The 12,509-nt window shown below is 49.1% G+C and overlaps 1 protein-coding gene across 2 annotated transcripts; it reads right to left on the bottom strand.

Moving 5' to 3' along the window:
* Positions 1–2,072: 2,072 nt before the first annotated feature.
* On the bottom strand, positions 2,073–12,150 carry PRKAB1 (protein kinase AMP-activated non-catalytic subunit beta 1). 2 transcript variants are annotated; one of them, XM_046640802.1, is made up of 8 exons: positions 11,995–12,150; positions 11,667–11,888; positions 9,088–9,251; positions 7,756–7,849; positions 7,366–7,480; positions 5,140–5,273; positions 3,694–3,762; positions 2,073–3,445 (listed from the first exon to the last, which is right to left on the bottom strand). In XM_046640802.1, exons 2-8 carry the CDS (start codon positions 11,820–11,822, stop codon positions 3,368–3,370), a joined length of 810 nt encoding a protein of 269 aa, XP_046496758.1. In that variant the 5' UTR covers positions 11,823–11,888; positions 11,995–12,150; the 3' UTR covers positions 2,073–3,367. The 2 variants fall into 2 exon arrangements, with proteins under 2 accessions (XP_046496758.1, XP_046496757.1); XM_046640801.1 differs by having other exon boundaries at positions 11,667–12,145.
* Between the last annotated feature and the right edge of the window lie 359 nt (positions 12,151–12,509).

Here is a 12,509-nt window from a genome sequence, read left to right as displayed (position 1 = left end):
CTCTGATCAGGTCTCAGACTGTGACTGACTTCCCTCACATTGACACCCATAGGAAGCAGGGCCAGAGGGGAGGCAACAGCCTTGCCTGGTCCTTTGATCTTTGGTTTCAATACTATGATGTGTGGTTCTGCTTACCCTGCAGTACCATTTTACATCTTAATAATTTAAAGGCCTTACCTTTGGCTCTGTAGATTCATTTGTATATAATTTTCCGGAGGGGAAAAAAATCTGTCTTCATTTAAAAGCAATTTGGTTAAGCTTTAACTAACTATGTAACCACTCCTCACCCATAATGGGAATGCTAACAGAGGAAACATTACCTGGGTCATAGGAAACATCAATTCTGCATGTGGCTTTGCACTGGGATTGGGCAAAGCAGGGTCTCCTTTTCCACATCCATGAAATAATCTCCATTGCCTTTAGCTTCGTAGGTATAAAATGTCTTTCACTTGGGTCTGTGTGCAGTCTGCTGGACCAGAAGGACTTCCTTTTGCGTTGCTTTTTAAAGAATGAAGTCTTTTAGACACACAAACAGCTGTGGAGAAGGCTGACACCCATGTCCCCGTGTCCTGAGCTTGTGCCTCCACTCCTCCACCACAGCAGTCATCTCTCCTACAAGCGCCCTGTGGCCCCTGGGCTGCGGACGACTCTTAGGGGGTTTACTGGCTCCAGGTTAGTAGGTTTTTTTTAAGATTTTTTTTCCTTTTTCTTCCCAAAGCCCCCCGGTACATAGTTGTATATTCTTAGTTGTGGGTCCTTCGAGTTGTGGCATGTGGGACACCACCTCAGCATGGCTTGATGAGTGGTGCCACATCCACGCCCAGGATTTGAACCAGCGAAACCCTGGGTTGCCGCAGCAGAGTGCACGAACTTAACCACTTGGCTATGGGGCCAGCCCCTCCACATTCGTTTTTACAGTGGACTTTCAGCTTGGCTTTTTCTGTACTTCATGGGTAGAGCTAATTTGCGTGCTGGATTTTCTGACTGCTGGCTGTTTCCCCCTGCAGCTGGGGGCTGATGGCTCCCTCTGAGCCCTGACTCAGGCCAGCAGCCAGATTATCTAATTCCTCTTATGGAAAGGGCAGTGCTGTTCTGGGCTAACTCATGCAAGGAGCCTCTTGCCCAGGCGTGGGTATCAATTCCCGGCCCTGGAGGCCCCTCCCTGGGTCTTGGCCCCACCACCACCCTCCCCAAGTCCCCATCATGGGCCTACGGGCTGTGCTCACAGCTCACCGACACGGCAATGGTTTCTTCATTCCTGGTGCTTGAATATATCCCTTTTATACTTCTGAACTCAGCTATGTATCTTCAGTTGTATTTTAAAATATTTTACCTAGTTTTGGAAAAAGGATTTTTCTTTTTCCTTAGTCTCCTTGAATAATCCCTACAGTCCCTAATCTAGGGTTCCTACATGACCTGGGCTTTTCAGGGTGAGACGGCTAATTTCTCAACTAAAAATGCTTTCTAGGATATTCTCCACCTCAAGTGGACCAAATGACCCAGTTTTCTCCTAAATATGTTTAAATGTTTCCTGATGCCTGGGAAGAAAAGGCCTATGAAAGGTACACCTGTCATCTTCCATCTCTTTGGTAGAAAAGACAGAGCCCCATTCAGCTGATGAGAACAGCTCTGACTCCAGAACATCCTGGTGTCTTCCAAGCGGGCGTCATGATCCCAGGCTCTCCTGGAGTGCTTGTTGATGAGCAAGAGGAAGCAAAAGCTCTGACCTGGGGATGCCACCAACCTGCCTAAACCAGGAGCCGTCACTGCTGCCTCTCCTCAGCCTCCCTTCAGGACCGAGTGGTTCAGAAGGGCTCAGTTTTACAGGCTCCTTAACACCTTCCAAGCTCTGCATGCAGAATGGGTGGGTCAGGGGAATGGTCCTCAGCTCTGGGGGCAGCTGGAGCAGCCCCCCCGTTCCCTTGCCCCAGAGTACCACAGCTTGGTCCCATTTTCAGTGTGTGCTGAGACGTGAGAAAGACCGAAGAACACAGCCCTGAATAAACCTCTGCAAGAGTTCCAGCGTCTCCTCCAAATGAGTGAATAAAATCAAAGCTTCCTCCAAGGGCATGTCCTGTTATTTTTACAAAGCTTTATTGAAACCTGTATGTCAAGGTGACAGTAATTCAGTGTTTTGAAAATAACAAAAGAGGGTACTCCGGACTCAGGTTTACCAAATAAATACCAGAAAGCAGGGAGCTTAGTCCCCCACCTCCCAGCAGGAACACAGAGCATGCCGACAGCTTCTGCTGACTCGGGGACAGGCACCTACGCTAACGGGCATGTCTGCAGCATCTCCCTGGAAACTAGGCCGAGTGTAAAGAGGTTCGCTTTGGTCCAAAGGATGTTTTCCCAACACAAATTTAGAAGGCTGCTGTCAAGTTCTAAGTTCCTTCCAGAACAAGCAACAGCAACTGCTGCAGCCTGCTAGGAACAGAGGTCCTGAGCAAGGTGGCATGGGCTAGGGTGGGGTGCTTCAGCCAAGTTGTCAGGGTAACACCATCACCTCAGTATGCTCAGAAGAAAAAGCTGCACAACCTTCCAGCGAACGGTGGCCAGTCCTCAGGATCACCCAGCTCGATGGAGAAGTCTGGCAGCAGTTTTCCGTCTGCTTCGAGAACAGATTATCGCTGAGCACAGGTCACATGATCTACAGTCTAGTCGGGGTAATGTAAAAATTGCCTTAAGGCTATATAGTCAGCCACCTCTGGTTAAAAAAAAAAGTACTTAGTGCACATTTAATGTAAGAAACAATTGTAAAACTTCATCTGAAAATCAGATGGGTTCTAATTTCTATAGAAATTATACCTCCCTGGAGCAGAGAAGGGGAGACAATCTATTGCTTTGATTTCAAAGGACCGGCAAGACCAACACTGTACTTGCTGTTAGCTCCAGTCAGGCCTCAACAGGGTCAATGCATGGCCTTAAAAACGCACATATGATAGAAATTTCGTGTGGCCTCGGTCACTGCTTCCCAGATTTTTTACTAGCAAAGTAGTCAGTGTTTATTTTTGGCTTAGGAAAAATCTCTGTGACCAGTTGAGAGGCTGTCTTGTTAGAACCACAGCCGCCCTCACGCACTGCGGTGTGGGGCTGCAGGCCTTCCGCCTTCCCCGACTCCGTTCTTGGCCTCGATGAGCCCCGAGCTCACACTCACTGGGTGCGAAGAGAACCGTTCCAGACCGAGGTGCTTCAGGAGCTGCTGTACCCGGAACAAACCTTCCAGCAGGACTGGGCAGGTATGAAATGTCTTATAAAGAGTGTGAAATGAGAAATTTACAGTCCATTCTCTCTAGTGGAAAACATGCACACGTGGAGCCTGGTGGTACAAACTGTTCCCTGGGGCCCACCGTCGCCTCCCAGCTCTTCATATGGGTTTGTATAACAAGGTGGTGACGTACTTTTTCTTGTACCGGTGGGTTGCGCTGAGCACCATCACTCCATCCTGAGGAAGAGGGTGGAAATGATCAAAAGCAGGACTAAGATGGGGGCTCAAACCTGAATGCATGAGAATCATCAAGGGTGCTTAATACAAACACAGATTGCTGGGCCCGCCTTCAGAACAGGAGCCTGTGAGTGTGCATCAGGTCCTGGAAGCTGCCCTTTAGAAAAGTATTCCAGATAATTCTGTTGCTAGGGGGCATCAGGGCACACTTCAAGAAACAGCTCTAACAGCGACAAACCTGTCATTACCTTGATAGAAAGCGCATAAAGGTGGTTCAGCATGACGTGGTTGGGCTCAGGGAGCAAAGCTGGATCACACTGGAGGGGAACAAAAGCACACGTGAGCATTGAGGATTGGGAAGTCAAGAAGATTCTCCCCTTTATTTCACAGCACCAGGTATCAGAGGAAAGGAAGCAGGCTCTCACCCCTTTTTCCTAAACCAGGCAGCGAAAGGGCTTGTCCAAGAAGACAGGTGAGGTGAGGTGAGGGGATAGTGCCTCATTATCCAACTAACAGGAGCTTCCTGCGTGCCTGCTGGGCACAATGGTGTGTGTCTCTGGTCAGGCTTTCCCTTTGCGTCTAAAGTGGGGGCCATGGCTCTGTCCTCTTACTGAAGGAGGGGCAGGAAGAAAGAGCTGTCCAATGAATGCACTTTCAGAGAAAGCAGAAAGATGCAATTTATACTAAACGCTCCTGAGTAGTGGATTGCAAAACTCTTGTCTGTAAGATGCAGCCGGGGAGCCTGAAGAAGGAAATGGATAATTGGGGGAGGGGGAGAGGCGCAATTACTCTGTAAAAGCTCACACAGGACTGGCACTTATCTTCCTATTTTTTAAGAAAGGCCAGATATCTGGATTTTTTTCCAATGTACACTCCCCAATTTTATAAATGCTAATTCAAAAAAGGCGTAGGGCAAAAGCTGTCAGGCGTGTGTGCATGGGGGGGACTCTCGATGGGGCGGGAGGACCTAGTGCCCTGAGAATGGCGAGTCCCCGGGTAACACACCATGACCGCTGTAGGGGACGCCTGCACACGAGTGCATTCAGCTCCACATCTCAACACACAGGCACCACTTCTCTGTGGAGTCCGGAGCAGCAGCACGATGACTTCACCACCTGTGCCTTTGAGGTGGTGGCTTGGACAAAGTGCAAGAACGTCTAAGAATTATGCCGTGCATTCTGGAGCTGGGAGAACCAGGCAATCCAGGTTAAACGGAATGGAAAATTAACCACAAGGGAATAACGGGATGCTCTTCAGGATCCAGGAGGGCACACATTCTTTTCGAGAGTGATATCAATTTCTCAGAGGAAATGTGTGTTACCCAGATACCCTAAATTTTGATTCAGGAGCAGTGATGTTTCTGAAAGCAATTTGGTGATTCAAACTAGATTCCAAAATCTGGGCACCAGAGGAGAAATCTCATTACACAGCTTACTGGAAGGTTGGTTACGTTATTTTGTCACGAAACTTACAAGGAATGGGGCTTGGGCTGAGGCAGAGTGAAATACAAGGAAGATAAATTCAGAAAGGTTTGTGGGACGGGGAGGCCGCACCCACACTCGGGAACATCCTGCTATGTGGACCCTGGCAGTTAACACTGGTGGGCAACATGGAGCTTTTTCACGAGCTGCTTCGCAAGAGGTGGACTGAAGGAGGAGCATGGAGGGCGGGCCCGCAGACGCCTGTGCACTCACCGAAATCCCCGTGTCCTTGTTCAGGATGACCTGGAGCAGATGTGGGGGGAGGATGGGTGGGGCTTTAAACCGTTCTTCTGGTTTTGAGACATAGGGCTCCTGATGGTAGGGTCCTGGCGGGGAACTGGACAGCTCTGTTGGGAGATGGTGAGAGGACATTTACTTTGAAAGTTAGCAGGTCTGGGGCAATCTCATTTAACTTATGGTATTGCCTTGTTCTCCTTGTCTCTTGTTCCCTCAACACAGATTTATATTCTCTTGGAGAATATACAGGCTCCAAGGGTGAAGAGCAGAGGCAATGAGAAAACCCTTCTGGAATGTGGCTGACTGTCATAAAATTCAGCAGAAAACCCAAGACGCGCTGGCGGAAGACAGAAGTTGTGGCAAAGTGTGTCTGGGTCAGACTAACAAGGAAGCTGCTCACAATAACCTAACCTCACATGCCACCGCAGAATAATGCTTCCTTCTCGCTTCAGGCCAGGCTGGCAAATACCGCAAAGAAGCTCAAGGCTTCAAGTGAGGCTTAAGTGGCTAAGCTCAAGTTACGAGCACTACCACCAGAATGAAACAGAAGATAAAGCAGCCTGTTTATACAGAGGCAGTGGCGAAAACAGGTTATACAAGGCACCGGCACATTTCAAAACTAAAAAAAAAAAAAAATTGAAAAGCTGATCTCTAAAGGGTCTTTAACTTCATCACTCTCAGGTTCCTTTCAAATTCTTGAGTATCTCGATCATACAGATACATTAAGAAGCTTCCAGAAGCAGCTCACTTAGTGATGTTTGGCTAGCTGAAAGGGACTGAGCTGTTAACCAAGGGCACCTGGGATGAGCCTGGTCGCTAATCCTCGGGCTGTCCAGAATAAACCCGATAGGCCCTAGCTCTGCCAATTCCCTCCACGTCCATTTCTAGGGGACAGGCTCCCTTCACATGACCCAACCACATCAGAGCAGGAAACTGAGAAAAGCATTAAGTGCACAAGACGGAGCCATTAGGAGTCAATCCATATTTGGGGAAAGCGAGTATCTACATCGGACAAGTCTACAGCAAGCGGGAAGTTGCTTTAGCGGCAGCGAGGGGTCAGTTTTCCTTCCCCAGGTGATCTGTGCTGCTGCAGCTCAACTAAAAGCTTTGGTGTGAGGCCTAAAATTCCATGTATCGGCGAGTAGGGGCTATCTGGACATCTCCTCCAGCCTCCAATTCTCACCTATGTGAAAAGAAAGAATTTCTCTAAAAGATCAGTTAGCTTTCCAGATGGAAGAATGCTATCTTTGGATTTCCAATTCCTGCTCAACAACCTGACCTGTCAGCCACAGCAAGCCCACCACGGTCGATTTACCACTTTAATTTCTGAGCCAATAAGAATGAAAGACCCTGGTGGCAGAACCTCCAGGCCCAGCCAGGTGACAATGAAGACTCGTCCTGTAAACAGAACTGAATCCATTTTCTTAGACTACCAGACACAGTCCTGGGACACCTTGTCACTGCCTCCCTCGGGGGTCTAGGAAGTGTTCAAACCCCCACAAGGAGAGGCAGCTGGTGTTGACACTTCAGATCATAACACATTCTTCCCCCTGAATTGTAACAATTATGTTTCCAGGGAGTTTCTTCCTGTGGGGTGTGGATGGAAGCAACTTATCGAAAGGTCGATGACTAGACAATTCTTGGAAGACGACACAGTTTTACTAGGACCGTACTGAGCAGACTGTGCTGGATGGCCTGTTTCCCGTGGTGAGCCTCTTTCTCCCCTGAAGGGATTCTGACAAGGTGCTAACGCACCACACAAGTCACGGCCAAGGTCACCGAGTGTCCATTTATCACCCGTCAGGCTGAAATTCTCCAGGCACCTCGAGGGGACAGTGAGTGGGCAGAGAGCTGGCAGGCTTCCCCAGTGCTGGCTCATCCCTGACCCAGTGCAACTCTCAGAACCTCTTGGGCCCTGGCTCTGGTACGAACTCAAGCTCTGGCTCTGTGTCCACTGTCTACTCTCTGTGGAGGCAGACCCACTGAAGACCAGGAAAACGACTGACAGCTCCCTCGGAGCTAAATTTCAACAGCCTGACCTGACAGAGTTAGGAATTAGTTCTATGGCCCTTTACAGAGCTACAAACGTCCACCTGATTGGGCAGCTTGAGCTCAAGAGTGAGAGGCAAGAGAAACAAGAGTATTTCTAGACTGCACAGCCCCCACCTGTACACACGTGGTATAAAATAACTGTGTTCATACCAGACACATCGGAGCACTTTTGGGAATCCACCATTAAAGCATCAAACACTTCAAAGTCAGTTTTCTTCACTTGAATGATGTTGTTAACTGTGCCAAGCTGGCTGGTTACTATTGGCTGGGAAGAGACAGACAGGCAGAAATCACAACATGGAAGGTCTCTGGAGTTCTTCTAGAGGATTTGGCATTCCTGGCTGGAAGGTCTCATCTCCTGGCTAGCCACCCTGCTCTTCTTGGTCAAGGGTGCCAACAGCCTGACAATTAGCACTGCATCTAGCTCAGCCACACACAGGGACTTTGAACAGCAGGACAAAGGGACGTGGCAACAATCCAGAAGGGAAGGTGATTTGTTGGGACTGTGCAGTCAGAGGAGCAAGGGCAGGAGAAGAGTACCTCAGAAGGGTCGTGTGTCCACTGCCCATCCACGAGGAACTTGTACTGATGCTCCCCTTCGGGCAGATCCAGGATGGCGACAAAGTTATTGTGGCTGCAAGGAAAAAGGAAGCAGACGATTTCAGCTGAGTGGGCGGCTCTCTGAGCTTACCTGCAAACCAGCCATGGAAGAAAACATTTCCATGTAAAACCAAGAGTTCTGCTGCAGAATCAACATTTCTAACCAATTTAGACAATTCAGTATAATGATCTCAATCTAGACAAGCTATGAGGAAGCAGCGAGGCAAGAGGTCTTCCTGAAAACTCACTCTGCTCAAATCCACGGAAGCCACATTCCTACCATGAAAACATCAACAAATAGGCATTTGTCTTCCCAACCTGCATGCAAAATACCACCTGGCAGCCTGGATGCCAAGGAGACAGCAACACCAGATACAAACAGCTCTCTGCTCCCGGGTTCTACCCTCCGTCAGTTTGCCTTGGGCAGGAGAGGGGATCAATTTAATAAGATGCACAAACAGTTCCCGAAAGAAACTCGCAGAACCACTTAAGCAAGGTTCCAGGAAACCTCTTTCATTTGATTGTTTGGTTCCTCTGACTTGACCTGACTTGTAACTGTGCCGAGTGGCTTCCTCCTCCTCCTCTGTTACCGCTGGAAAAGCGGGCAGTCCCGACAGTAATGAGGCCGGGCCCAGCAGGGCGCCGTTTCTCCCTTCGGTTCATCAAGAGTACTCACTAGTGAAGAGGCTTTTTCACTGACACTTTGAGAAGGAGTCCCTGCTAGGCTTCGTGACAAAGTGTTTTACGATCGTCTTGCTAATGATGCCTACATAGCATGTACCTTTCAAACAAAAGTCATACAGAGTCAAAGTCAGAAGGAGCCTCAGAGACCACCTGGTCCGATATTCCTTTCTGAAGATCGGGATCCCGAGGCTCAGGTGTTAATGACAGGTTAGCTGGGCCAAGGTGGCCTCAAATCCCAGTCTTGAAGACTCCCAGGCCACACCTCCTTCCACTGCTCTAGGAATCGATTTCTCTCTTTCTGAAGGAGAAGTTCTGCCTGGACAAACACAGCTGAATATCCGAAGTGAAAGGTGTCTATGAATCAGAAATACTTGCAACCGTGAGACATTTTCATCTAAGAAAAGCGTCCTCTAAACCTAGAGACTATTGGGTGTGAGATCTGAACCCTACAAATTATTAAGCAAGGTAATTTTTCCATTCAGCATCCACTGAATAAAAACATTCTCTTCTATTCCCCCACAGAGACTATGTAGAAACAAGAGTATCGCTGGGTTAAGACAAACATGTACATGATCGCCAAGCAATTACCTCCTTGTGAGGGGAAGTTTACTCCAGTTGTTGAAGGACCCAGATAAGTAAACTTCCTTTCCGCCCCCGGTCCATCGAAATACGGTTGGCCGAGCCTGGGCAGGAGCTTTATCATTCACTTCCAGGTCATGCTGCCAGGCCAGGAATTCCTCCTTCTCTGGAGCCTAGAAACAGAGCGGTCTACTCAGGGGCAGGAAGCCGTGAGTGAGCTCCCTACCACAGACAGTTACCCTAATAGGGACAATTCATTTTAAAGAGGCAGCTGTTATGACCTCGGTTCATATTTGGGCTCATTAACTTACTAGCTGTGCCTCAGTTTCCCCACTTGCAAAATGGAGATAAAAATAACCACTTCTTAAGCTTTTTGTGAAGCAGACAGCTCTGCATAGTGTGACATGTGCTAAGTGCTTAGTAATTATTAGCCCTTATTATTGTTAGTAAAGAAGTCTACATCACAATTCTGGGAGAAACTATAAAACTCATTGGGACGAAGGCTGCGATGAATCCAAGACTAGCTTAATCAGCATCATTTTTCTCCCATAATTAAGCAAGATTTGAAGTAATGGAAATTTATTAGGGACAATACAGAGTTGTCAACTTGAAAACCGGCAAATCCAGACTCTGAGGAAGGGAAAAACTATTCACCGAGCGCCATCCAGGCACTGGGGAGAAAAAGACAGACAAGACAAAGACTGACTCTTGTCGTGGTAAACAGTAACTTTTAGTGCGGGGAGTGCTGTAAAACTGAGGCATTCCAGAATAAGAGGGAAATAAACACGTCTGACTCTGGGTGAAACCCATGTGGTTCTAGATCTTTTACATTTTTCCTAGTCAGAAGCCAAAGACTTGAGAAGAGCAGGAGCTGGAGGCTGAGAGAGACCGTTAAAGGTGTCGCGCGAGCTTCTAGCACCTTCATTTCAAATACCGACCTGAGCTTTTCTTAAAAGATGCCTTCACTCTTTAAGCTTTAACAAGATCTACAGATTAAAGAATGGCAGATTTTCCCGAAGCACTTTCCACTGAGGACATGACAACTAACCACAGATCTGTGGCCTTTTTTTCGTTTTTGTATCTGGGGCATTCAAGCCAGTGTGTCTGCGGCATCATTTCAGTAACTTCTGAGGAACTGATAATGGACGCTGTTTAAAATCATTCTCCACGGATCATCTGTACGCTAAACGTTTCGTCTAAGAGTTATGGAACAGCAACAGAACAAACACTTCTTGAAGAAAGCAGTTTCATTCTTATGGTGTCTTAAATAGCCGTCCTTGGCCAAAATTATTTCCGGGGGAAGGGATGCCAAATCATAGGAGAAACAGGATTCCAAAGTTCGCTTTGCACACCCTTTTTCAGAAATACAACAAATTCAGAAAGCCACCTCCAGTCACAGCAGGCAGGGCCCAGGAAAAGCAGGTTCTTTATAGATTCAAAGCCAGGATCCAAGTGCGGATGTAATAACAAAGTGATCGCCCAGCCCAACATGAGAAAAAACGAGAGTGAAGCTGGAATGAGTTGCCAGGCAATTAGCCTAATGGATAATGATGATTAATATGCAACTGGATACTAACACAGAGTATGACTTAATATTCTAAATAGACCAAAGCAAACATTTTTGAGGCCAAAGTTGGGTGGGTGGGGGAGCACCTTCATTTTTCCAAAACCTACTTTGTTCACTGTCCTTTAAGGAATTAGTTCTTCATTTTTTAGGAGCTATCACACACCTATCAGCTGCCAGAATCACTACGTGTCCTTGGACCAGGCCCTGCAGCTGGAAACAGACCCCATCAGGTGGGTAGCAGGAATGTGGCTGAAACAGGAGTCAATAACCATCCTCGGAGTTTCTGAGGAACAAAGCAGACCGCGGCAGGAAGTCCAAATTTGGCCTGCAAAATGTTTGCTTTGGCTTGTTTAAAATATTAAGTCATATTTAAACAACCGGGGGGCAGGGGAGCTGAATGGCAGCTGGCTGCCTCCTTCAGACTGACACTTCACTCATACACTGACCTCCAGAAGTCGATCATTTTTCTACGCCCGCTCTCAAGGAGCAGGGCGAGCCAAAAGTTTTAGGGGGAACTAAGCAGCTCTGGCAACTGCAGTCAGCTGTTCCACTCTTTCAGCGTAGTGTGCGCGCTGCTTTATCTCCAAAATTGACCATAAACTGCAAAACCAACTACTACAAAAAGCGCCAGTCTGCGTGAAGGTGAGGGACGACTCCTCAGAGCCGTGCAATTAATTAAACCGAAGAGAAAGGCAGAGGCTGGGGCTCAATTACTGCTAACTCGACCATCTTAATTAATTAAGAATTCGAAACGCTGTCCCAGAGCTGTTTTCTCCTTAATGATGTTCAAGGAAGTGAGTTCCTCCTCCTCCCTCGGGGCGCCTTTCTCAGATCGGTAATTAGATACAGGTTCTCGGACTGCCAAGCGGGGTCTTACAAGGTTTTTAAGTGCCCGGGGTCAAGCATCGCCTCCCTCCCGCTTGCGATGATGAATTTTAGAGGGGACTTGGCGGGGAATCTAGTAGAGGGGTCCTCCCCTCAACAGAAGTCAAGGGGACTCGATTCCCCCGCCCCCTCTCACCTTCATTTCCTCGGAGTGGAAGAGGTCGGCGTCCTCGGGGCTGTCCATGAGGATCTTGGGCCTGTCCCCGTCCTTGGCGCCCCCCGAGCTGTCCCTTCGGGGCGTCTTATGGCCGTGCCGCTCCAGCGCGGCGCGCTCGCTGCTCGTGTTGCCCATGGCGGGGGTCTGCGGGGACTCCGGGAAAGGACAGGGGACTCCTGGAGTCAGGGGGTCACCAGGACCCTAGGGAAAGAGTCGGAGAACCGGGTAGCACACCCCTCGGGCTAGTGTTCGGGGCCGGGCTGGCGCCAGGTCAGCAGGCTGGTGAAGTATCACAGTCCCGCTTTACCTGCTCCGGCAGCCACGGCGCCAACTTGGGGAGCGCGAAAATACCCCGACCCTTTCCCAACAACACCCCTACGTCCTAGCAACTTCCGCTTCCGGCACTTCCGCAAGCCGGCGGGGCCCACCCGGTGGGGGTGGCTGCGGCCCGCGAAGCGCGCGAGGCTAACTCGAGCTCACTTCCGCTTCCGGGCCGGGTCGGCGCAGTCGTAAGCGTCCCGAGGCGGCCTCCGTGGGCCGCGGAGTGCGCAGTCGCAGTCGGCGTCTCCGACTGGCCTTGGACGAGGCCGCTGAAGGCCGGCAGGGGGCGCACCAGCGCGCCGGCGCTCCGGGCCGCAGGCCCCGTGCAAAATTGAGTGATGCTATTAGATAATTTAGTAATCTTTGCCTGCTTCAGTTGATTCTACACTCTACAGCCAAAGAGGTCGTTCTAAAGGGCAACTCTAATTGGGAGACTTCTCTTCCTAAAGACTTTTAATGCGCTAGCTCGCACGCCTTTGAATGCCTTAGAATTACCTGGAG

This window comes from Equus quagga, chromosome 15, assembly GCF_021613505.1.
Source record: "Equus quagga isolate Etosha38 chromosome 15, UCLA_HA_Equagga_1.0, whole genome shotgun sequence".
Taxonomy (NCBI): Eukaryota; Metazoa; Chordata; class Mammalia; order Perissodactyla; family Equidae; genus Equus; species Equus quagga.
The sequence above is the reverse complement of the archived record's forward strand: the minus strand, read 5'-3'. Positions and strand labels throughout refer to the sequence as shown.

What these genes read in the sequence shown, in the direction of transcription:
- PRKAB1 (XM_046640802.1), bottom strand. Translation starts at nt 11,822, where the DNA reads ATGGGCAACACGAGCAGCGAGCGCGCCGCGCTGGAGCGGCACGGCCAT. An exon ending in AAACTTCCCCTCACAAGGAG is followed by an intron (nt 7,850 to 9,087) that starts GTAATTGCTTGG and finishes TTTTCCTTGCAG; the next exon opens with CCACAATAACTTTGTCGCCA. An exon ending in ACAAGGACACGGGGATTTCG is followed by an intron (nt 3,763 to 5,139) that starts GTGAGTGCACAG and finishes GTTCCCCTCCAG; the next exon opens with TGTGATCCAGCTTTGCTCCC.